The 25,438-nt window shown below is 53.2% G+C and overlaps 1 protein-coding gene across 4 annotated transcripts in view; it reads left to right on the top strand.

Annotated features, from left to right (window-relative positions):
* Positions 1–25,438, top strand: part of MROH1 (maestro heat like repeat family member 1) — a 127,440-nt gene that overhangs the window by 82,977 nt on the left and 19,025 nt on the right. For 2 of the 4 annotated variants that reach the window (XM_050939326.1, XM_050939327.1), the window contains 6 exons: positions 5,363–5,515; positions 8,985–9,139; positions 10,073–10,238; positions 11,098–11,294; positions 20,780–20,917; positions 22,650–22,764. In XM_050939326.1, coding sequence (XP_050795283.1) covers positions 5,363–5,515; positions 8,985–9,139; positions 10,073–10,238; positions 11,098–11,294; positions 20,780–20,917; positions 22,650–22,764 — 924 coding nt within the window. Of the gene's footprint in view, positions 1–5,362; positions 5,516–8,325; positions 8,430–8,984; positions 9,140–10,072; positions 10,239–11,097; positions 11,295–20,779; positions 20,918–22,649; positions 22,765–25,438 lie in introns of those variants that run through there. The other 2 variants (XM_050939328.1, XR_007772494.1) reach the window with 2 other exon arrangements.

Raw genomic sequence — 25,438 nt, 5'->3', positions numbered from 1 at the left:
GCTCCTGGCTGTTGGGGAGAACAGAGTGGTGTGTGCTGTCTGCAAGCTCGTCCTCTTCTTCCTCCTCCTCATCTTCCTCGTCCACAGAATCCTCAGGCATGGCTGCGATTACCACCCCCACCTCAGACTCCACGGACAGGGGTGGGGAACTGGTGGTGGACCCCCCAGAATTGCATGCAGCTCAGCGTAGAAGCGGCATGTTTTCGGCCCTGCCCCGGACCTTCTATTTGCTTCTTTGGTTTTCTGGTAGGCTTGTCTGAGGTCCTTAACTTTCACACGGCACTGTACTGAGTCCCTGGCGTGGTCTCTCCATCATGGCCTTGGAAATTTTTTTCAAATGTGTTTTTCATTTCGTCTTTTGGAACGGAGTTCTGTTAGCACGGATCCTCTCCCCATACAGCGATCAGGTCCAGTACCTCCCGTGCGGTCCATGCCTGGAGCTCTTTTTCAGTTCTCAGGAGACTGCATTGTTACCTGTGCTGATGAGCTCTGCGTGGTCACCTGTGCTGGTGAGCTCTCCACGCTGGCCAAACAGGAAATGAAATTCAAAAGTTCGCGGGGCTTTTCCTGTCTACCTGGCCAATGCATCCAAGTTCAGATGGCTTTCCAGAGCAGTCACAATGGTGCACTGTGGGATACCGCCCAGAGGCCAATACCATCAATTTGCGGCCACACTAACCCTAATCCGACATGGCATTACCGATTTCAGCGCTACTCCTCTTGTCGGGGAGGAGTACAGAAACCGGTTTAAAGAGCCCTTTATATTGATATAAAGGGCCTCGTTGTGTGGACGAGTGTAGGGTTAAATTGGTTTAACGCTGCTAAATTCAGTTTAAACACGTAGTATAGACCAGGCCTGAGACGCTTGCTCATCCAGCTTGGTCTACAACTCCTGCCTATGAATTTTTTTCCCCCTTTCTTGGGATGCAGGCTCCTTATACTTTCTGCAACTTTGACTTGAAGTAATTCCAGGCCTCCTCTGCCTTTAGGTCCACAAGTTCTTCAGTCCAATCCATTTCCCTAACTAATTTCCTTAATTTTTTAAAGTTAGCCCTTTTAAGATCAAAAACCCTAGTCCCAGATCTACTTTTGTTTATCCTTCCATTTAGTTTGAACTGAATTAGCGCATGACCGCTCGAACCAAGGTTGTCCCCTACAACCATTGTGACGTTACTGATATAAACTGAGACCATATAGAACATGGTTTGCAACCAAGGTCCTGTAGTGGCACCAAATCCTATGTAAAGGGGGTCATATAAGGTGTGTAAGACCAAGTTATGAGTTACTGGCTATGATTATGCTGTCTGTATCATTATATAGTTGAAGTTATAAGTATTGGCTGTATACTGTCTGTATTTCAAATTGGTGCTGCAGTTCTGGGAAACACCCCAGACAAGTTGGTGTTAGCTCTGCTTAGCCTGCTTGATGGCCCATTAAGGGCCATCAGCTACACAACTGACCCATTGAGAGAAGGCAGATACGCCTTGTGACTCAGCAAAGTGCAGGGACTTGCCCATGTGACTCCAAACTCCATTTTGCTGTAATTTTCCACAGTAAGAACAAAGAAGTGTTCTTACACAGGGAAGTGCCTATATAAGGCTGATGCCTCATCTCCATCTTGTCTTCAATCCTGCTTCTTACCTCTGGAGGGACTTTGCTACAAACTGAAGCTCTGAACAAAGGACTGAATGACCCATCCCAGTGGGGGATGTTCTCCAGAGACTTGATTTGAACCTGCAGTTTACTCCATCACTGTTACAAGCCTGAACTAAGAACTTTGCCATTACTGTATGTAATTGATTCCATTTAACCAATTCTAGCTCTCATCTCTATCTTTTTTTCCTTTTATGAATGAACCTTTAGATTTTAGATTCTAAAGGATTGGCAACAGCGTGATTTGTGGGTAAGATCTGATGTGTATATTGACCTGGGTCTGGGGCTTGGTCCTTTGGGATCGAGAGAACCTTTTTCTTTTACTGGGGTGTTGGTTTTCATAACCATTCATCCCCAGGACTGGTGGCACTGGTGGTGATACTGGGAGACTGGAGTGTCTAAGGAAATTGCTTGTGTGACTTGTGGTTAGCCAGTGGGGTGAAACTGAAGTCATTTTTGTTTGGCTGGTTTGGTTTGCCTTAGAGGTGGAAAAACCCCAGCCTTGGGCTGTGACTGCCCTGTTTTGAGCAATTGGTCCCGACTTGGCTCTCTCAGTTGGATCCCACCAGAACCGCATTGTCACAATCATTTCTTCTATGAGGTCCTCACTACTCACCAAAACCAAATCTAAAATGACATCCCCTCTTGTTGGTTCTTCAACTGCCTAGCAAAGGAATCCATCAGCTGTCGCATCCAGAAAAATCTGAGCCCTATTATTATTAGTATCACTTGTCCTCCAGTCTATATTCGGGAAGCTATTCTCCCATGATCACACAATTCCCATTAGTGTTTACTTCATTAAAAACATTAAAGAGGTCTCTATCCATATCCAAATCAGATCCCGGCGGTCTGTAGCACACCCCAAGCACTATCTCAGGGGAGGCTCTAGTAGCTTTCTTTCCCAGTGTGGTTTTTGCCCAGACAGACTGTCTTATCCATTCCATCACTTCTTATTTCTTTACAGTTCACCTCATCATTGACATACAGTGCTACTCCATCACCTTTGCCTTTATTACTGTCTTTCCTAAACAGCACATAGCCTTCAATACCTGTACTCCAGTCATGACTACTATTCCACCATGTTTCTGTTATCCCTATAATAGCTGGTTACACTTCCTGCACCAGTAGCTCTAGTTCCTCCATTTTGTTACCTAGGCTCCTCGCATTGGTGTGCAAACATCGTAATTTTTTTTGTTTGGCTTCTCTCACATTCTTCACCCGATTAGGCCCAGACGTTCTGCCGCAGTATCACCTATTAGACTGGTATCTACACTACCCTTCCTCATGTCCATTCTCCTACCCACGGCTGTATCCTTTCTTACTTTGTTTTCTTCCCTCTCAATGTTAAAATCCAGTGTAGAGACTACCTGGGCATCTTCCGGGCCATCTCCTCCGAATTCCTAGTTTAAAGCTCTCTTAATCAGTTGTGCCAGCCTCCATCCTAGAAATCTGTTTCTCTCCCTACTCAGATGAAGTCCATCCCGCGAGAACAGTCCTCTGTCCATGAATGCCTCCCAGTGGCCATACATCCCAAAGCTCTCCTTATAGCACCATTGCCTGAGCCATCTGTTGATCATCCTAATCTTGTCACACCTTTGTTGCCCTTCTCTGGGAACAGGCAGAATCCCACTGGAGATCACCTGAGCCTCGATTTCCTTAAGAGTCTTCCCCAGCCTGGCATAGTCTCCCTTGATATGTTCCAGCAAGAATCTAGCCGTTTCATTTGTTCCCCCATGAAGGACAATCAGCGGATTCTTTCCTGCTCCCGTTAGGATCCTCTTCAGCCTCAGGTCCACATCCCGTATCGTAGCACCAGCAGACAGCACACCCTTCTGTTCTCCGGATCAGCCCTAGTTACAGGCCTGTCTTCTTCCCAGTAAGGAGTCCCCAATCACGTAGACCTGCCTTTTCCTGGTGACGATGTGATTCTCCGGTCTGTTCCCTCTGGCCGCAAGTCCTCTCGATTTCTATTCACCCTTGCAATCCTCTGCAGCCCATCCCGTATCCTCCTGGGGCTCATGTTTGGTGTTGTCACCATTCATTCTTTTCTTCTTCAGCCACCACCTGCTGTGCCCCTTCTTTATTTTCCAACTCCACAAACCTGTTCCTGAGCACTCTTTCTCCTTCACTAGCCCGTCTCTTCCTCTGCCGGGTTCTCTTAGTCACATCCTTCCACCATCCACTTTCCTCACCCAGGAGTCCCCCTCAGAGCTCTTTGGTCCTGCTTCCATCTGCAAGTCTGAGCTTTTCCCTTCAGCCTCCTCACGTCTTTGCTCCATCATCCGCTCGAGCCCCCTTCTGAACTCAGCCAGAGCTTCCACCTGCATCTCCAGTCCTCAGATCTTCTCTTCCATCAGCTCCAGCAGGCGGCACTTCATGCAGACGGAACCCTTTTCAGGTTCCCCTTCCAGGATCATGTCCATGCCACAGCTCCCACATCCAGTCATCTTCATTGTGTCTTCCACTGCTTGGGTCACTGCCACTGCTGCCTCTGTATCTCATAGGCTTCCTACCTAAATCCTGTAAGTACGGGAAACACAAACCAAACCACCACCACCCACAGCAGAACAAACCCCAACGAGCACCACAACACTGCCAGACCCCAGCACACTCCCTTCATTAGCCTGTCTGTTCCTCTGCCTGGTTCTCCAGTCTTCCCCCACACACACACCCCCCAACTCCCCTGTTGACAGCTCTGTTTACTGGCTCCTGTGCAGCTACAAGGCTCTTCAGCTTGGACATGCTAGTCTGGGGTAAATGTGAGGGATGCAGCTGGGGCCACGTCTCTCCCAGTAGCACGGCTTCCACAGCCCCTCACCAGCCCAATGGCATACATCAGGTTCTTAGTGCCGCATTTGAGTGTGGCATGGACAGTTCTAAATGCCCAGTCTTGCCTCAGTTTCACTTTGTAAAGTGACCAGTTCTAATGGAATGAAAGCCCTGGACATGGAAGTCCTTGGCTTAGTCACCGAGCAGCAAACTCCAGGATAGAGGTAACGTCCATGCTGCCCAATGCAGTCCCTTCTCCTTGCCAGGAGCAAGCAGCTCGTGAGGGTCAGCCCAGCGCTGCTCTGAGATTGTACCTCTGGCTGGCTGTCTCTGAGCTCGGCTAAGTTAGAATGTCAGTTCCTTGGCTGAGAAAAGGAGGAGCCGTTCCTCAATCTCACACCATAGAGCGAAGAGAGGGTGGCACTCATCCCCCAGGTCACACCGTGGTTGGGCCAGTCTTGATTTTTAAAGCACTCTGAGATCCCCGTGGTAGAGGCCTGGAGCTGTGAGCCTGTTCTTTCAGCTGGACAGCTGTAATCCATGGCACCCCCAGGTGTTCCTGTGGGGTCTTTTCCCTCGGTCAGTAGGGAACCAGGCCCGCAGTGTGAGGTTGGGGCTGCCGTCTTTCAGCTGAGGAGATATCAAACCAGGGTCCTGAGCCTTCCCAGTCACTCTCTATTCTGAGACCCTTTCTATGGCATGTGAACGACTGTATTCTGGCCAAATTCCAACTCCTTACATTCTGCCTCCTTGTACAGTAGCCAGGTGTAAGGTTCTTTCTGCTGGCTGTGAGTTATGCAGCACTGCTGTGGGTGTTGCTGGGTCTCGCCCCAGATGTGGCTGCATTTCAGTGACCTTTTGTTTAAGTGCATTGGGTTAAAGATGCTAGAATCCCCAGCATGTTAAATTTAACCTCTCCTCCTCCCTTCTCCTTTACTAGGTGATTGGGAAGCGCCTCCCCCCTGACCAGCTGATGAGCCTTCTGCTCATGATGTTTGAAGGGCTGGCAGATCCCGATCAGAACTGCTCTCGAGCTGCTGCTGTCATGATCAACGCCATCCTGAAAGAGCGTGGAGGGGTGTTACTGGAGAAGGTAAAGCCTAGGGTCTCCCCCTGGCCTGTGCTTTGGACTCCAGGGTCAGGGGAACCTTCTGAAGTGAGCTGGCTCTTGAGAGATTCTGCTGCGCTGGGCTCTCCCCTGCTGCCGGATCTGAGCAGGGCACTGGTCCCCCCCAGTTTGAGCAGTCCCCCTCTGGGGAAGGGCTTGGTGTCTGGGTGCTACTGCTGGACGAAGGGTGAAGTCAGGTTCTGGAATATGCTTGGCAGGGCAGGAACTCGGCATGTTCGTGCAATGGCTAATGGGACAATGGGGCACCTGTTTGGGGTGGGTTCTGAGTTCCTGGGTGACATGCCATGGTCCTGCCTTGAAAGCTGTAAATATGGTGGCAGCAGGACAAGGCCGCAGAGCACCATCACTGCTGCTCTTCAGTCACAGGGCATCGCTTAGCGTCCTAGTCTCTGCGCCCACCCCTCCTTCGGCTGACCTCAGGCTGATGCTCCCCAGCCTTCTGGCCAAGTGACTCTGGAACAGGAGCTGCAGGCCTGGAACTGGTGTCGCCTGCTGGTGAGTGTAGGGAAGCTGCCACCTGCCGGGCCTACTCCAGGGGTTTATCGGCCATTCTAGCTTCCGGTGCTTTACCAGGGCTGGGACTCCCTGTGGGATCCTTGGGCGCCCTTCTGGGCAGGAGGGCTGGAAGCTCAGGGTCATGAGAGATTCTAGATGAGAAGCTTTTTTCTGCCTTTTGGGCCAAGCCTTTTCTTCCTCTTTTCCCCCTTCTTGGAAAAAGCAGTTCTCTCTCTCTCTCTCTCTCTCTCTCTCTCCACTTCTTGGGCGTTCCTCTGCCTTAGAGTGGCTGCAAAAGTCCTGTTCTCTATCTGTTAGACTCTATCCTGCTTGGGGCTGCTCCCGTTTGCATGGTTCACCTCTTGGTCAGATCTGTCCAGCCCAGCTTCTGAATTCCAAACTAGTGCTAAGCCTCTGAGTCCAGGGCCAAAACCGGAGCACAGCTGGGGAGAGAGCACCCTGCTGCTCTGCACTTCCTGTCTGCAGTGTGCTGCCAGGCCCGCTCGTGCGTGACCATCCTGTTTGACTGCATCGTGTGGTTTGCTCCCGCCATTCAGCCTGCAGGCACCTTTCCAGGAGCTTGACGTTTGACTGGTCGATGTGGTTAATGTACGTCGCTGCCAGGCTGTCTGTGGGCACTGGGCTCTATGCCGAGGGTGTGGTTCAGGACTGAGCTTTCATCCTGTCTCTCTGGGAGCTGCTCGAGGCCTGGGGGTGCTTGGGATGGCTGGGGAGTCATGTTCCTGGGCTTCAGTTGCAGCCCCCTAATCCTTCTGGCCAGAGAATTGCTGCTGGACATGGTGAAGGGAAACCAGGCCTGGGGGGTTCGTGCATAGAGCACTGCAGGGACTTCTGGCTAACGTTGGTCTCTGCTGCCTTTTCCCTTCCTCGGGACCCCAGAAAGCGAAGATCACTGCCCCAGATCACTGCAGGCCCCCAGCATGGCAGGACGTGTTAGCTGGCTAAGCTACAACCTCCATCGCTGACAGCCTGCCTGGAGGGCAGGGACTGTCCTGCTGGGCCCTTGCCCTGGGTCTGAGCAGTGAACCAGGCAGTGTGCTGGGAACCTGTCCCAGGTCCTCTCCACATGCTGTCTTAGCATCATAGAATATCAGGGTTGGACGGGATCTTAGGAAGTCATCTAGTCCCACCCCGTGCTCAAAGCAGGGCCAACCCCAACTAAATCATCCCAGCCAGGGCTTTGTCAAGCCGGGCCTTAAAAACTTCTAAGGAAGGAGATTCCACCGCCTCCCTAGGGAACCCATTCCAGTGCTTCACCACCCTCCTAGTGAAAAAGTTTCTCCTAATATCCAACCTAAACCTCCCCTACTGCAACTTGAGACCATTGCTCCTTGTTCTGTCATCTGATACCACTGAGAACAGTCTAGATCCATCCTCTTTGGAACCCTCTTTCAGGTAGTTGAAAGCAGCTGTCAAATCCCCCCTCATTCTTTTCTTCTGCAGACTAAACAATCCCAGTTCCCTCAGCCTCTCCTCACAAGTCATGTGCTCCAGCCCCCTAATCATTTTTGTTGCCCTCCGCTGGACTCTTTCCAATTTTTCCACATCCTTCTTGTAGTGTGAGGCCCAAAACTGGACACACTACTCCAGATGAGGCCTCACCAATGTCGAATAGAGGGGAATGATCATGTCCCTCGATCTGCTGGCAATGCCCCTGCTTATACAGCCCAAAATGCTGTTAGCCTTCTTGGCAACAAGGGCACACTGCTGACTCCTATCCAGCTTCTCGTCCACTGTAACCTCTAAGTCCTTTTCTGCAGAACTGCTGCCTGGCCATTCAGTCCCTAGTCTGTAGCAGTGCATGGGATTCTTCCGTCCTAAGTGCAGGACTCTGCACTTGTCCTTATTGAACCTCATCAGGTTTCTTTTGGCCCAGTCCTCTAATTTGTCTAGGTCCTTCTGTATCCTATCCCTACCTTCCAGCATATCTACCACTCCTCCCAGTTTAGTGTCATCTGCAAACCTGCTGAGGGTGCAGGCCACGCCATCCTCCAGATCATTAATGAAGATATTGAACAAAACCGGCCCCAGGACCAACCCTTGGGGCACTTCACTTGATACCAGCTGCCAACTAGACTTGGACCCGTTGATCACTACCCGCTGAGACTGACGATCTAGCCAGCTTTCTATCCACTTTATAGTCCAATCGTCCAGCCCATACTTCTTTAACTTGCTGGCAAGAATACTGTGGGAGACCGTATGAAAAGCTTTGCTAAAGTCAAGGAATAGCACGTCCACTGCTTTCCCCTCCTCCACAGAGCCAGTTATCTCCTCATAGAAGGCAATTAGGTTAGTCAGGCATGACTTGCCCTTGGTGAATCCATGCTGACTGTTCCTGATCACTTTCCTCTCCTCCAAGTGCTTCAGAATTGATTCCCTGAGGACCTGCTCCATGATTTTTCCAGGGACTGAGGTGAGGCTGACTGGCCTGTAGTTCCCCGGCTCCTCCTCCTTCCCTTTTTTAAAGACGGGCACTACCTTAGCCTTTTTCCAGTCATCCGAGGCCTCCCCCGATCGCCATGAGTTCTCAAAGATAATGGTCAATGGCTCTGCAATCACATCCGCCAACTCCTTTAGCCCCCTCAGATGCAGCGCATCCAGCCCCATGGACTTGTGCTCATCCAGCTTTTCTAAATAGTCCCGAATCACTTCTTTCTCCACAGAGGGCTGGTCACTCCCTCCCCATGCTGTGCTGCCCAGTGCAGCAGTCTGGGAGCTGATCTTGTTTGTGAAGACAGAGGCAAAAAATCATTGAGTACATTAGCTTTTTCCACATCCTCTGTCACTAGGTTGCCTCCCTCATTCAGTAAGGGGCCCACACTTTCCTTGACCACCACCTTGTTGCTAACAGACCTGAAGAAACCCTTCTTGTTACTCTTAATATTTTTATACCCCTCTTCTGCTTCTCGTCCTCCAGGTGCCCGTGATCATGGCTCTGATTCACAGCAAGCTGCAGGAGGTGGATGAGGAACACTTAAGGAAGGCAGCTCAGCAGACGGTTTACATCCTGGCCTCCCAGCATAGGACGGCGGTTGTGTCCAGCCTGCTGGGTAGCTCCCTGCCCTTTGACAGGTACCCGGCTCACACCATTGCATTGGCTGGCATGCTGGATGCTCTTGCTCTCCCTTGGAGGAGCTGGGCTTTGGAGCAGCTTTCACTTAAGCTGCAGCTAATCTTCTGGCTCCTGCCCCTGGTAATGGGACCCTGCTGGAATGTCCTTCCTGTGCTCGGGGATCAGCACATCCACTTGTTGAGAGAGTTGCCTTTAGAAAGGGCCTGGAATTCCTTAGCGGGGCAGCCTGCATGAGCGAGTCTGTGTTATGGTGTAGGCCACCCACCCTGAGTCATCCAGCCCTGGCCTGGGGTTTCCCTCGCACCTCTATTGCCCCTGTCTCCCCTCCCTGTACGTGTCCCCCACTGTGATCCTGCTGGGGCTGGGGTGCTAGAGGTGCAGGGATTAAGATGATGGGGAAAGCAATGATCCCTCTAGCTGATCATGGCCTGAGGAAGGGGGAAAACCCCATAATGCACCTTGCCAACCTTAAGGTGCCATGCAGGGGAGGGAGCATTTCATCCCAAGTGCAGCTGGGGGCCACCAGCCTTTCCCTTTGGAGGGGCGTGCAGCGGGAGTCTCTGGGCTGCCCAGAGGCTTCATTCACCTGATGTCGATTGTAGACATCTCTCCAGGCTCTGTCCTACCCCCAGTGTCACACCAAGCAATTCCCTCCTTCCATGGGGATCTTCACAGGCCCCTCTCTGCCCAGCCCTGCTAGGGGGCTCCTCCGGTGGGATTCTGGAGAGCACAGCTACAGAGCCAGGTTGTGGTTAGCACCTCAGTTGTATTTCTGCGCTGCAGGCCAGGAGAGGAGACCCACATCTGCCCTCGAGTGGGGAGCTGAGCAGCATCGCGCCAGGGCTCTTGCCGGCTTGCTGCTGCTCAGCGCTAGGAGCCCGTAACAGGGCAGCTTGTGTGCAAAAATAACCCTCCTGTTTGTGCAAACCTAGTCACACCTGTGCCATGTGGAAGGCGCTGGCCGTGGAGCCAGCCCTCACATCGCAGATCTTGGAGCTGCTCCTGGACAAGATGAATCGGGACGTGCCGTACAAAGAGAACAAATCCTTCCTGTTGGGGAGCACCTCTGAGCGCATCGCCACCCCCCTTCCTTTTGCTGTAAGTATCCTGCTGCTCCCCTGCCTTGCCATCCCTCCCCCCTAGCACAAAGGGGCCGGGCTCCCAGCCCCCAGGGAAGATGGCATTCCAGCCACCCCCCGCCCCCCAGCCCGGCCTGCTTTGTTCATTTCCTCGGCTCAGGTGTTTGGGCCAGGCCTGGACTCTGGAAATAACGCATCACTGTGTAATGCCTATTAGAACTAATCCACAGGCTCATAAAAAACCTCTCAGGTGTTCATCCTCTAGGGAGACCACTTCGCGTTTTATCCCCTCAAAAACCTAATCCCTGCTTGGCAGCTTTTTAAGGAGTAAAGCAGCTGTGAAAATCTCCTCCTCCTTTGAACCAAGTGCAGATGGTACAGAGTCCGTCATGCTGCAAGCAAACACTCCTTCCCTCCCCTGCCCCTGCCCCCGCCCCTCTCTTCCACAGCCCTGTGTATTCTGGGCCGTGTAATTACAGCTCTTTAAATCAGCCGGAGCAGGGCTATGCAAGCCGTGTGCGTGACATGCATGCGCTCTTCCTGCCTGAAAACTCCAGCTAGGGGCTCTCTCCCCACCAGGTGCCAATCTCAGACCCTGTTTCCTGATTTAGAAACATGCAAGTTTCAAATCAAATGGCTTTGTTTGAATTGTGGCTTTTTGCTTTGTTGCCAACTCTGGCTATGGCAAAGCCAGGCCTGGGCTGCTGAACAATGGGCTGGTTGCTGGGGTCTTGTTACCCTCTGAGTGGAGGAGGGGATTTGTAGTGCTCCTTGTCTTAGTCAATAACCTACACGGTATTGTTAACAGGTCTTAGTGGGGAGTAGATGACTTCTCTCTTCCGCCCCGGCCCTTCCTAATCCTCTTTCTCTCTTCTCAGGCCACATGTGCTCTGCATGAGATCATGTCTGCTCCGGAGTCTGGGGCAGCAGTGCTGGGGCTCTACCCGCTCTTGTTTGTGGCTCTCCTGTTGCGAGTCAGCTGCACCGTGGGTGTCCAGCTACCAAAGAACCTGCAGTCCAAGGAGAGGAAGAGTGCCAGCTGGAGCCAAGCGCCCAGAAGCCTGGAGCCTTGCAGGTAACAAGCAGAGGGTGACTTGGTGACGGGCGCTTCGAGGTAGCTGTTTTACCTGCCATGTGGAACTGATTTTTGTTGTTCACAAACATCACACGTGCTGCCTGTGTGTAATCGGGTGGCTAGTGAATTACACGCAGCCTGGAGCTGATTCAGGCTGAAGTCCTGAGTCCCAGGCTGTGCACAGAGCTCAGGTTTCCACAGAACAGGCTAAATCTCCAGCCACATTTGTGCTGTGAAGTTGTTCCCCACACGCTGAGGTGGCTGTGCTCTGTACTGCTGCTTCCAGGGCATGGCCTCCCTTGAGCTAGCCCTGCAGCTCTTCCCCATGTCCTCCATGCGTCCACCCCCTCTGCCCAACTGCCCGTGCACACACACTCCTCTTGGAAAGGGAGACCAACTGCTTCGTCTCCTTCAGACCCAGCCGTTGGCACATTTTAATCGCTGGCTGAGGCACTGGAACAGGGAGTCGCATTCCCCATTTCGCCTCAGGATGTGCTGCGAACGTGCTGCTGCAGAGAGGGCGGTGCAGTCCCCCTAGCGAGACTGGCTGCCAGCCTGCAGGGACGGGGTCAGGCTGGGAAACTAGCCAAGTCACTTGACTTACGCTGTGGCAGAGCTCTGGCCTGTCCCTTCTAGGTACTGCCCATCGCCTCCAGCACCCAGACACTGGTCCGGGCCGCTTTGTGACAGTGCTGGCAGATGGAGCTCCTGACTCTGTCTGGGCTTAGCCTGCCGACGACCATCCCTTCCTGCGTTACCGGGTAACGCCTGCTTTTGGCAGTAGTCGTCGCTCTGGTGCATAGAAGCTATTCCAAGCTCTGTGTCTTCAGCCTTTCTAGTCTCCTCAGGTCACCAGGCTACTCTTCTGCAGTGCCTCAGGCCAACGGGCTTCTGTTGCCCTCACCAGGAAAGATGGCCTTGTGGGAGGACACTGACCTGGTGTCTTGTGCTGCTCTCCTGACTGCTCTGCCTCATTGAGTGGGAGTGGGGGGTGGCTTGGGTACGACTGGTGAGCGCCACGGAAAGGCTATAAAGCTGCTGCTCCCTGAAGCGAGGCAGTGGCTGTCTCTCAGCACATACCCTGAACCGCTGTGGCATGTTCCTACCTGAAGAATATTGCGTTATCATGGCTGTCTTGCAAACTCACCTTTCCAGGCCCGTTTCCAAACCCTGGCTGGTCATTGGGTGACCTGCCAGCCCGTCAGCAGTCAGTGCCTCTTCCAGTGACGGCAGCAATGGCCAGGTACACGCAAGCGTTGCCTCTTGTCTTACTGGGCATCCCCAGAAGCTCTTTCTTCCCTTGCCCCCAACCACATGATCCACTTACTCTTAAAACAACTTCTCTCTAGCCAAGATTTACATCCAGCGGTAATACTTCGATCCCTGCTTAGTCTGCAACGCCGCAGTTCCGAACTGAAAGGGCTGAGTTGTATTTGCAGAAGAAGTTATATGTTAGATGCACAGAATAGGCTTCCTGCAGGTAACCCCTCCCCACTGTCGGTTCTGCTGGAGCACACACTTGTGTACTGCTCTCGACAAAAGTCTTTGGAGCCATTAGAGGTACCAGCCTTCAAGCAGCTACCAGCTGGTGCATGCTCAGGTCTGGTCTGCACACCCTTCACCCATGGACAGGGCAGCTGGAGGCTGAATCTTTCTTTGGGCTTATGTTGCTTGTGGGTGGAAAAATTATACCACCGTTGCAAACAGAAGAGACTTATTTAAGGAGCTTTATTCCTCACCACTGAGTAAAGGGCAGGGATCGCTCGTGTGGTTTGTGGGTGACTGGGCTTTCTCCTCACACCACCGGCTCAGGATGCTTTGACAGCAGGAGTTACAGGATCTTCATCCCCCACGCTCCGCCTGGCCTGTCCAGACCTGTTCTTGCTAGTAGCATTAAGCCACGGCTTCAGGCAGCCTTGGGCCTAAACGAGCGGTGAGAGGATGTTGAGTTGCTCCTGCTTGTGATATACCTACTCCGACCTTGGCTCTTGGTCATCCCCTGTGCACCTACAGGATTGTTCATGTGTGACTGTGAGTCGGGCCCTTCATGCTCCAGTTCACTGGATCCCTCCGTTCAGTCTGGTCATGGTTTGTGTCCCCTCTGAGTGAGTGAGTTAATTATACGGCTAGTTCCCCTCAAGCTCGACTGGCTCCTCCACCAGAGCTCCCCAGTTCTCGCTCGAGTTCCACACCTTGTCTCTGCTTCCATACTGCTCCGTGACGCTTGGTTTATTGTCAGTAAAGCCCAAATGGGGCTACAGCTTTGACTGGTTCCCTGCAGTGCTGTAGCTGTAATATTGGAGATGCGTCCCATGTGGCTACTGATGGGTAGTTGCTTGCAAGTGTCTTCTGTTTGCAGTGTTTGTAAACGAAATATTCTGGAAGAGTTTGGGAAACGGGTGGAAAGCCTAATGCATTCGTGTTCCTCAGGGCTTATCTGCATACAGCAGCTATTTTGGAATGAGACAGGACATGAATGTAAAGTGAATTGCGATTGCAGCACTTGCATGTGTGGGCAAGCCCTTAACTTGGATTTCAGTGGGCAGAGTTCCTCCTCTAACACCATCAGTCCTCAGGTCTTGGTCAGTAACACATGTAGATCCAAAGCATCGATTCCTCCCACAGGGCAGCCCAGTACTTGCCGGCTGGGAGTGAACACGTCCGAGGGAGGGTGAGCCGCCAGGCTGCAGTGTGTGAGATGGCTCTGGCTGGCTGGCAGGCAGGTTTCTGGGAGTTCAGGGCACAAGACGCTAAGGCTGCTCCTGAGCGTATCAAACTGGAGCCATTTTGTGGACTGATCGTGTTGCCTGGAAAATGCTGTGTGGTTCTGGTCATCCCTGCTCTGCCTCCTCTGACACCAATATAGTCCTGGCCTGGCACTCTTCCTCATCCACCAGCTTCCTGCATGGACTGTGACTGCCAGCAGGAAGCCCAGCATGCACTGGGGGGCTAGTCCATCTCCCCCTCTCCCCCCAAACTGGAGGGGCAAACAGCAAATTCCATGGGCAGTGGGATGTGGTTGAGCACAGCAGTGCTGGCCAGTCAAACCTGCTGACTGATGCAGTGGCCTCAAACTCCCGTAGTAGGTTCCTGCTGGTGTCCCCACTGCCGTGTGTGTGTGCGCGCACACCCCCAGTCCTGCTGTCCGTGACCATGGGTGGCTGGATGCTGCTCTGGAAGCTCAGGGATGAGGCTTTGCAGCAGAGTTACACCATCAGTCCTGGTGTTCCCGTTGGCTACTGGCCAGCTCCAGCCAGGAAGTGCTGCTGACTTGTGTCTGGGCTTCGAGGGACACAAGCTGTCTTTCCGGGGGCACAGTCAGCACGCAGTGCCAGCAGTGTTCAAAAAGAGTTCAAGTAACTTCGGATTCTGCCCCTGCTCCCAAGGCCCTACTCCAGGTCTGGGTTCTTAAACCTCCCTTCCCTGTTGAGAGCTTTCCTCTCCCTTGTTGCTGTGTGAAAGACCTGCACGAGCACAACCTGCTTGCAAACCCCCTCTCCCCCAAGCAGGGGGAATTCTGTAAACTCTCCTCTTCGGCACTGGGTGATAAAACTTGGGGCCGATGTGACTGGCTGTTTCCCAGGCAGACACTGGACAATGCCCACGTTAGACGGCACTGAACCAGGGTTGCTGTGCCCAGCGCCCCCTCACCTACGGGCGTGAAGGAAACACAACTCCTGCTCTTTGCATCTGAAGCAATGAAGGAAGTGCTGCATGGGGAAAGGCAATAAGCAGTTCTGTATTGGTGCCAATAGATGGTGCTGGTTTGACTAGTGTGCTGGAGGCTGCGGGATTAGGTCTCTGCCAGCGCTCCTGGGGTGAATTCCAGTCCCCTGCCCAGATCTCAGCCCTGCCCACAGACTGTCTGAATTCAGTCATTAAAACAACCTCGAGGCTTTGACGGATGCACCCCGTGGCAGCAGAGCAATGCAGTGTCCTGCTGCTGCATGCTGAACACTGCTGGGGAGATCACTGCTATGGGGCACCCGCCTTCCAAAACTGCATGAGGAACACGCCAGTGAGCCAGGAGAACCAAGCTGTAAACGTGCCCCTTCTTGCCAAATTCCACGCCTCCGCTTTAAGAGGGGTTGCCTTGATCCATGATCCATTGCAGTCACTGGAGGGGGTCACAGGCCCAGGATGGCTACAGTAAAACCTGCGGAATCTGACTGGGAAAAACCCTCCTTTGCATAGACGCTATGTGCATGGGAGGCGTGTGCTGCACTTAATGTTCGGAGCTTCCTGCCCCACTTCCATCAGTCTAGGGGAAGCCTGAGTCCCCTTGGCCTGGCGGGGGCGGGCTGGGGGGGTTGCAGACTTTACCGTGACTCTGTGGCCTGTGCATGGGGGATTCTGCGTGGACTCAGAACTGGGACTTGTAGCCGCTTTAGGTGATTCCAGCTCCATTCATCAGTTTTGTGCCGAGACGCTTGCAAGGAAAAGCTGTGCTCCATCTGCTGGGGGAGGGGGCAGAGTCTGAATTAGTGGCTGCCTATGACAGACTTTAAAGTGATGCAAACTCTATCTGACAAAGCCTGATAGGCCCTGTGTTCAGCTTGGAAAGCTGCCACTAATTCCTCTGGTAGCTTTTCCAGCCCCAAGTTGTAATGAATGGAAACAGGTTGTTACGCTGGCTAGCAAAGCTGCTCTCTGATTAGGATTTTATTTAGACCACATGTTAAAACAAAATTTAAAAAAAAATCTGCTCAAGTGGCTCGAGCTAAAGTTGAGCTTGCTCCACACGGCTGCTGTTTCCTCCTCCTGGTTGCGTCGTCCACTCTCCAGCCCAGCTCGGGGAGGGCTCTGTTCTCTGGGATCTGCTCGCAGGAGCCTCGACAGCCACCCTATTCGTGAACCCTGACAGAAATTCTCACCATTCCTTAAGTCACTTGCACTCTTTGTGGCTTTGGCCGTGTGCACCCAGAACTCTCTGTTCTCTCAACTGGCTCTTCCTCCTCCTTAATGACTTCTGGAAAAGATGCACAGTGAGAGGTCTCAGCCAGACCCCAGACCACCAGAACATGAGGAACACTTAAAGGAACTTGGAGCAATTGGTTGCCTCCCAGGGAGGGAGATTCAGGAGCCAGAAACTACAGATCTTCCTCCAAAAAACTGACTCTCTGAGCAGTTGGGGCAAGAATCCAAATAGAGCGGGACTGCTGTTGTCCTGTCTGTGAGTGCCACTGGCCACAGACTGGGTCAAGCGTTAAAACGCTTCCGCCCGAGTGTCTCCTTTTAGCAGTACGGGCACTGGCCCCTCTGATCTCTTGTCAGGCAGAGCAGAGGCCAGACCGCTCCAGGATTGCTCTTGGAGATTTTGTGATAAGTTGCAAGAAGACCAGTTCTGTTGAGTGGGAACTGATTATTCTTTGCTGCAACATGCTGGCTGCAAAAGGGATTGGGAGTCCCTGCAGTATCCTAGAACTCTTCAGAGCTGGAGATGGAAGAGACCAAATGAGTCACTATTGCATTACAGGTTGCAGAGGGGGGGCTCTCTGGGGTTCTCTCTGGTTCAGGTAGCGTAGGAGTGGACTGTGAGGCATACATAGCTTCCCTTGGGGGCGATTCCGGGGTCTAACAGAACGTACGAGCGCTGAGCCAAATGTTCCCAATGAGCCCAAGCAGAGAGGTATGGGGCACAGTGGAGACTGCAGGCGAACGGCGGGATTGGAAAGGATTCTGACACAGGATTAATTAGGTCAGTAGCAAGCATGTGACTAAAGCTCCCTGCAGAATGTGCTGAGCGCTTCCGTTCTGCCCAAGCGAGAAGGTGGCTTTATCTGGGGCTCCAGAGGCTTGGCTGCCACCAGAAAGAAACCCGACGGGCAGGGCCGAGTGCTCCTCTGTCTCTCCGGTCTCCGCTGAATTTTGCGGGTGTGACTCCAGAGCAGCAGTGTTGCTGCAGGGTGGGAAGCTCTGTGAAGTATAGGTTGATCAAAGGCTACGTTTGGGGGGTGGGGGAAGGTCTCTTACCAACCACATCCAGACTTGCCTGGCCCATTGCCGATGACAGCACAACCTCCCAGACCCTGGGATTGGGTTCTGCTCTTACTGCACTGGATGGAAACAGGTGAACTTTGGCTCCACGTCTGAAGTCCTTGCTGATTGATGTGCGGGAAATCGCTTTTGTCCCAGGTACAGAAAAAATGCAGAGATGTGAAATTCCAGGCTGCTCCCAGGAGCTGGTTGCAATATCCATAATTTCCTGTACACGTTTTGAATTCTAAATCTTGCTGATTTTTAAGTGCCGAAGAGCTGGTCAAGCTGAGTACGATAGCTTGGCAGGAAAAGGCCCTGGAAAAGATGGGCTTCTGGTGGGAAGGCAGGAAGTGGCTCTAGGACACTGTGGAAAAAGCAAACGTAGAGAGTGACAGATTTTAACCAGGCGCCTTTCGAAGCTATTGCTGTGCCTCACTGGCTTCGTTTTTTGCTTCGGTTTAACGATCCCTGTTAGAAGGATGAGGGGATTCTTCAGCTGAGACCCTTTTGTGCCCTTACCTGCCATCTGCTTTCTGTCGGGCCAGCGAGCACCTCAACAGCAATGCCTTGTCCATGTGGGCTGGGGCTGCATTCGTGCTTGTTCATCCGAGGGGTCGTGGCGCCATGGCTTATGGCCTGGTCACCGAGTCTACAGTTTCCAGGACAGCTACAGAGCAGGGTCTCCTTTGCCTAGTTCACCGGGCAGCTTCCAGGAGGTCCTTGCCTGGTGCCACCGTGGAACCCATTCCCTTGAGGTAGCCAGTGTCGGGGACTGAGTTATTTGTAGACTGATGCAGAAAAATCCTAAATTGAACGTACCAGGATCTCTCATAGCTGAATGCAGTTAGTGGTACCGCGAGTCTGGCCCCAGTGCAGCTGCTTGGCTTCCCAGCTAGTCACCTCGAACCCCAGCCTTCCCCATAGCTCTTGTGATGCAGCCAGGGACTCTTACTGGTCCTCCAGGGCTACGCTGCGGGGTGGCCCCCCAGCCAGGAAGAGTGCAAACCTAGGTGCTCCTGTCTTCCTGATTGACCAGCAGTCTGTTCCCTATGGGCACCATGGGAAGCAAAAACCCTCTCTCAGTTCATGCAGTGCCTCAGAGGCACTGGTCAAATCTCACCAGTCCCAGAGTCAGACGTACCAGCTTCCTCCCTGTGGGGCCTTAGACAGCCAAAAACTATGTGGAAAGCAGCTCCCTTGCTAACTGGATACACAGCCCCTGTGGGGTGGGGTGGGCTGGGCTGGGCTGGCAGCTAACGGAGAAGTGGATCTGGACTACTTTCCCTAGCGTGGTATGGGAAACACTTTGTGTTTCTAAACAAAGAGGTCAGTGCAGTCCCTAAAATGCAGCATTACATCTATGTGCGAAATAGCTTGTGTAACTTGCTGCTGGAACCTTCCATGGAATGGCCAAAAAGTGACGCATGGCTTTGGGTGGTGGGACAGTATTTTCCATTACTTGGTTGGTTGGATTCTTGCTTATTTATTTTTTTTTGTGCTAAATTCCTTGTGCACCAAGAAAATCACTACTTAAAAAAACCTCCCCCCGGCTGGTGCTTATGTTGAATGCAACTGAAAAGGTTCAAGTATCAGAGGGGGAGCCGTGTTAGTCTGGATCTGTAAAAACAGCAAAGAATCCCCTGGCACCTTATAGACTAAGGCCTGGTCCACACTACAGCGTTAAATCGATTTAGCCCTGTAACCGTCCACACTACAAGGCACTTTAAATCGATTTTAAGGGCTCTTAAAATCGATTTCTGTACTCCTCCCCAACGAGAGGAGTAACCCTAAAATAGATATTACTATATCGATTTAGGTTTAGTGTGGACGGAAATCGAAGTTATTGGTCTCATTCTTTTACTGAGCTACCCAGAGTGCACCGCTCCGGAAATCGATGGTGGCCTAGGACCATGGACGCACACCACCGAATTAATGTGCCCTAATGTGGACGCGTAAAATCGATTTTATAAAACCAGTTTTATAAAACCGGTTTTAATAATTTCGATTTTATGCTGTAGTGTAGACATGGCCTAACAGACGTTTTGGAGCATGAGCTTTCATGGGTGAATACCCACTTCGTCAGATGCATGTAGTGGAAATTTCCAGGAGTAGGTGTATATATATGCAAGCAAGAAGCAGGCTAGAGATAACGAGGTTAGTTCAGTCAGGGAAGAGAAAATAGCTCAGAACCCGCTGCGGCTCATCCACACTTCCCTGTGTCTGTGGGAGGACACAACTAGTCCGCTGGGGCTCCTCCAAGAAGTGGGAAGCTGCAGGCAACAAGCAGCATGGTCTGTCCTGCCCCCATGGAGTGGAAATGCTCTCGGGGTGGGGAAGGGCAACTTAGCGCCGCTGAGCAGTTGCACCCATTGTTCTTTAGCTAGTCTCCTTAATGCTTCCTTACTCGCCCTTCCAGGGAGCACACACAGCAGCTGCCCAGGTGGCTGATCAAGAGTTTGGCCGTAAAAGGGGATGTCTCAAAGCAGCTAACCCAGCAACTGCCATTGGCTTCGTGCATTCTGCATGCCAAGGTGTTTCCAGTGTTACAGCTCGTGGGGTTAACGCAGCCTCTGTGCGTTTGCTCGGGGAGGCAGGGAGATCGCTTGATAAAAGGGCACAAATAAATACAAGGCAAAACTGCTGAAGAAATATTTTTCTTTAGCAGTCATGTGTATCCATTTAATTTCCATGTGTACAATGGTTCATTCTATATTTTCCACCATTAGTCTGGATTCTGGACAACACTGGAGAAAAGATTATACACTGTCACTAAGGAGAGCCAGGATCTTTTGGGGTTTTTTTGCGGTTACATGACGTTTTGCTGCAGAACATGGCAAGTGCAGTTACAGCAGCAGAAGAGAACGTTCCGCACTCGTGAATTCTGCACACATGCAGGTATTTCTGCACCTAGAAAGGGCGGCATCCAGTCCCTCCGAAACTGCAGAGCCTCCTTCACCACAGCTTAGTCTTAGTGCCACTGGCAAAGTTAATAGCATGAGCACAACAGTCTTGGATTAAAAGTCCCTGACTCTGAGCTATTCTTTGTAAGGGATTTTGTTTTCTTTACATGTGTGGTAAACACATTCCTCTTTCTTGTATGGAAGTCTAAGATTTAGCCATTACTAATATTTGTTTTGTTCTGACAGGATAACGTATGTTTCTCATATGTTGCTCTCTGCTTGCAGCAAAATAATCCCTACCAATAAAATATTAATGCAAAGAAAACCCACCCCTTCTTATAGTAGCTCTGGACTTCTTCACTTTTCAGCAAATGTCCTGGTGGAAATGGAAGGATCCGTGAGTTATGGGTTTGTCTCACTCCAGCTAAAGCCCTCACATAACTCATTCAGTCCTCAGGTACCCTCACGCCTCTGAATAACCCCATGTGCCACTGTGCAGGATTCTCTAATGTACGGCAGGGTGCAACGGCCAGTGCTCCTGTTCACTGCAATACAAACAAGTCGCATGCAGGCTTCATAAAAGAATCTCTCTGTCTGTCTGTCTAGCTGTGCGGTGGAAGCCCTGAGAGCTATGCTGACCCAAGGAGGCAGTGACGAGGCAGTGAAGTCCGTGGGGAGTGCGGGAGGCTGGGAGCTGATGAAGAGCCCGGAGAGGCACCACGATGGCATTGCGCTGCTTGCAAGGTAAGAGGAGTTCTCAGGCAGCTGGGGATCAGCAGCAGAGTGCATGGGCTGGGTGAGATCTGCTGGAGTGGGGCAGCCCCCTGGGAAATGGGGAGCTAAGCAGGACCAAGCAGGGGCTGGGAAGAGTGCCGTGGCACAGCACATCTCAGTGCTTTGGGACCTACGTTAGTCCTTTAGATCTGGAGCGAAATCCTCCCCCGGCCCAGACGGAGCCATGTGCCAGGAGTGGCTGCTTGGGGTGGACAGGCCTCGCCCTGCATGGTGATGTATCGAAAGCTGAACTGAAAGAACGGAGCCTTTGCCATTGGTACGCTGTGCAGCATTAGCAGCCCATCAATGTATTTCTGTGGGCGAATGGCCAGTGGGGCAGGGCATGGGCAGGACCTGACCCGTGTGGCGCTCAGGGCACAGGAGTGATGCCTAGTTCAGACTGGGCTGCACAGAGCCCCACAGAGCCTGTTGGCCGGATGTGCAGGGGGCAGTTGGGACAAAGGGCGATTGTGGCTGCTGAGCTCCAATTGGGGGCAGTGGTGGAACGGTGCCTCAGGACTTGGTAGCACTGAGATCCTGGCTTGTGCAGCTACCCGCAGCTTCTCTGCTGCCACTGACAGCCGGCTACCCTTGTGGGCAGCCAGCAGCACCAGGCCAAGAGGAGGGAGGGTGCTGCAGGCTGTGAGCACTGGGGTTCGCATGGCTAATGGCTGCAGCGCCCAGAGGCGAGATGAGGAATGCGAAGATCAAAGCTACTCGTTCCTGAAAGGCAAGGACAGACGCTTGCCCTGAATGCAGTGGAGGAGGGGAGCCAGTGGAGCAGGACTCTCGATTGTGGAGCAGTTTCATCTGGATTGGAGGGTGGTGGCGGAGGTGGGTTCAGGGGACCCAGACAAGGGCCAGCATGAGGGATCTCTGCGCTGACAGAGGACATGAGTCAGAGTTTAGATGTCTCCTGTGTTTTGGATTGAGGGCTGGGAGGTCTCCTGGCTGTAGGACCTGGGTGCCCAGCCTGAGGGTGGGAGGAGTCCCTGCACTATGGGGAATTGGCCCTTGTTGGGAGGGTGTCCAAGGCTTGGACTGGCGTTCCTGGGCGTGGGGGTGGGGAGGGGAAGGCAGTCGGGGAGGGGCTCTGCTGGAGAACTCTTCTTGCCAAGATGTATGTTCCAGCTGCCTGTCCTGTGCGTAAAGGGCCTGGCAGCCTGGAGCTGGCATTCCTTGGGGCATCCATACAGCTCCTCACGGCTGGAGCTGCGCACCTGGGGCTCAGACACATGGTCGTGGGGCTTGAGGGCTGTTACTCTGCTTTATTTGGACAATGAAGGGAAACTTCCTACCGAAGCTTGACCTGAGTTAGGAGGAAGCAAGTGAAACTGTCTGGTGGCTCCTGCCACTTCAGCCTGAGTTTTGGAGGAGGCCAGGAGACATGTGGCTGTCATCTCCCCATCAGAGCTGCCATGTCAGGGTTCTGCGCCACTGAAGGTGGGATGTGCCTGGGCTTGGAGGCATTTTGGCTGGGCTGCTGCCCGGGGATGCTCCCATTGTCCAGGCCCGGCTCTCCTGGGTGCCTGCTTAGACTGACTAGAACCAGCTGTCCCAGTGGGCTCAGATTGGCTACTGTGCCCTTAGCACTGGCCTCAGGAGAGTTAAGGGGTTACTTTGGCAGTGGAACCAAACCTTGTGCTACTGAGTTAGGAAGGCAAATGCCCCCTGCCGTGTAACGGGATGTGTTCTCTTGCAGGGCGATGGCTAAACATGCGGGCCCAAAGCTCCCTTTGATTGTGAAGAATCTCTTCCCGATGCTCAACAGCATGTATGACAGCCAGAGGATCACCACCACTGCCTTCTTCGCTGAGGTGAGCAGGGCCAGGCCGTCCTACTCGGCTCCTTGGCATTGGCGGGGGGGCTCTCAGCAGAGCCCAGAGGCAGTGCTGAGTCCAGCAGGCTGGTGCGGCTGATCAATCCCCTTCAGGGAACGGCGTAGACGTGCTCGTGGGAGTCCAGCTCTTACCACGTCGGGGCCCCGAGCCAGCAAGCCATAACCGTACCCTTCCTTACATAGCACCGTTAAGAATGAGGTGACTCAGGCCTGGGCCTGCTGTGAGGCCAGCAGACGGTAATGCGCTCTTCTCCCAGCCACTGGGCCGCTGCCGTGGTCTTTGTCCAGAGGGCAGCGCAGCCTGCCGACAGCAGAGCTCTAGCCCTGCTTAGACACCACCTTGGAAACACTCAGCGGCTTGAGCAGCCTGGGCTTAGGGCCCTGTTTTCATTTTCTGCTTGGCTGGGGGGGCTGAAGGCCCTGCTCTTGGCTGCTGTCCCACAATCTGCTTCAGCTTTCGAGTGCGGTTGGCTCTCGGGCCTTGCAGGGTTTAAAATAGCAGTTTTGCCTCACCCTGGAGCTTGCGGGGAAGGAAGCAGCCGCCTGCGTCTCTCCCTCTCGGAAAGCTGATGAGGTGAGAGCTGCCGTCCCTTCTTGCCAGGGGCTGAGATGACCAAGCGGCAATGGAGAGGCGTCGGCTGGCCTCCAAGCAGCTGGGGCATGGCGTGTAGCCGGCGTGGTAGAGCAGCGCTGCCAGACTGCCTGGGCATCTGCCGCCGGCGCTCTCCCTTCCCTGTCCCTCTTGAAGTGCCAAGGCCTGGTGACCCCCCACACCTTCCCAGCAGTGCTAGGGGAGGGGTTTGTGTAACACCACCTCCCTGAGGCCTAAGGGGCAGTGGAAGAGCCAAGGTGGGCTTGGTGGCCCTGGCCTCGCCTTCTCTCAAAGCCACAAGGTTGGTTTGGGGCACTCAGTCTCTGGAGTCGGTCACAGAAGTACCAGAGAGCTGTGGGCAAGGCCCATGAAGACCAGTGCTCTGCCTGGATCTACTGAACGCTCCACAGATCCGACCCAGCAAAATGGCTGCTAAAGTCCAAGGGAGCTAGTTTGCTTGCCTGGCCTGTATCCAGTCGGGGGATGAGTGGGGGAGGGGAATCCACCTGGGGCTGCGTCCCAAATCTGCAGTGACTTAATTGCCCCTGCATGGTTTCAGGGAGTGGGGGTAGATTCTGAAGTCCGGTGGCCTTGCTGGCCCAAGCTGCAGCACCCTCAGGGCCCCCCAGGCCTCCTGCGTGTGTGATCGTGGCGCAGGGTGTAGGGACAGACGCTTTCCCTGAGGCCTCTGCGAGGCTGGCTGAGAGCAGCCCCTGCCCCTGGGCAGAGTCGTCTGCCGTCACTGGTGGCTGCGGCTTAGGCCAGACATGCAGTCAGTGGCTGCTGCTTGGTGTCTCCTTGGCCAGCGGTTGTGACTGGGTTAGGTCCCTAGATCACCATATAGACCCCTGGGGACTTGGGTTCAAAGGTGTGTGAACGTCTCTGCTCTGCCTCCCTGTATTGGACACTGGAGTGAGCACTGCCAGGGTACGGTGTCCAGTTCTGATGGCCAGTTTTTCAACATCCTCCTTCAGTTGTGGGGAGGGGTCAGAAGAGTCACCAGAATGAGTAAAGGGTTAGAAAACTGGCCGTACAGTGAGACTCCAGGAGCTCGATCTGTTTAGCTGAGCACGGCACAGGTTAAGGGGTGACTGGATCACAGTCTGTAACCACCGAGGTGGGGAACACACTTTCGATAATGGGCTTTTCAATCTAGCCGAGAGGCCTGACACAATCCGGTGGCTGGAAGTTGAAGCCAGACTTTTAACAGCGAGGGTAATTAACTGGTAATTGGCCCAGTTTCCCCAGGGTGCTGGTGGATTCTGTCACTGGCCATTGTCAGGTCCTTGCAAAGCTCGGCTGTAGGGAGATCTTAGGACAGTTCCGTGGCCTGTTACATAGGAGGCCGGGCTGCTGATTGCGGTGGTCCCTTCTGGTCTCGGAATGCGACTCAAACTGTCCTCTGAGCTCCACGTCATGGCGCGGACACCACTGCTGGCCTGTATCTTATGAGCTGATGGGCAGAGTGGCGCTTCCTCTTGGCGCACACTTCCCCCGAGGTCTCCATTGCGGGCTGTCTAGCTGCTCCTTGAAGTGCGTTCCTCGTGTGTGCAGCATCGCTCTCAACTTGAGGGTGTGGGCCTGGAGCCCACTGGGAGAACAGCCCTGTGATCTCCACTTAGCTAGGTCTCCTGGGAGTTCCCGCTCGCTAATCTCCCTGGCAAGTGCTGTCAGCTGCGTGCAGGCCAGTAACGAGCTCAGGTCTGCTCTCAGTTCAGCTGCACTCTCCAGCCCTCTTCGTCTGTTGGCGGTGAAGAGTTGGGACAGTAGCTGCTAATACCTGGTTCCAGACATTCATTGGCTTTAAACCAGAAGGGATCCTTGTCCTCTAGTCCCATGCTCTGCACACACACACCCCTGGGCCTTTCACCCAGTATTTCCTGGCTCAAGCCCACAAGAACTTGCTGAGCGAACACCGCTTTTTAAAGACTCTCACTGGCCAAGGAGCCACCGGATCCTTTGGTAAGTTCAGTGGCTAATTACCCTCACTTCAACTTGTCCCTTATTCCCGCTCTGAATTTGTCTCGCTTTGGTTTTCAGCCCTGGGGATGCATAAGGG

Source organism: Gopherus flavomarginatus, chromosome 2 (assembly GCF_025201925.1).
Source record: "Gopherus flavomarginatus isolate rGopFla2 chromosome 2, rGopFla2.mat.asm, whole genome shotgun sequence".
NCBI lineage: Eukaryota > Metazoa > Chordata > Testudines > Testudinidae > Gopherus > Gopherus flavomarginatus.
Note: the sequence above shows the minus strand (reverse complement) of the source record. Positions and strands in the feature narration are given on the sequence as shown.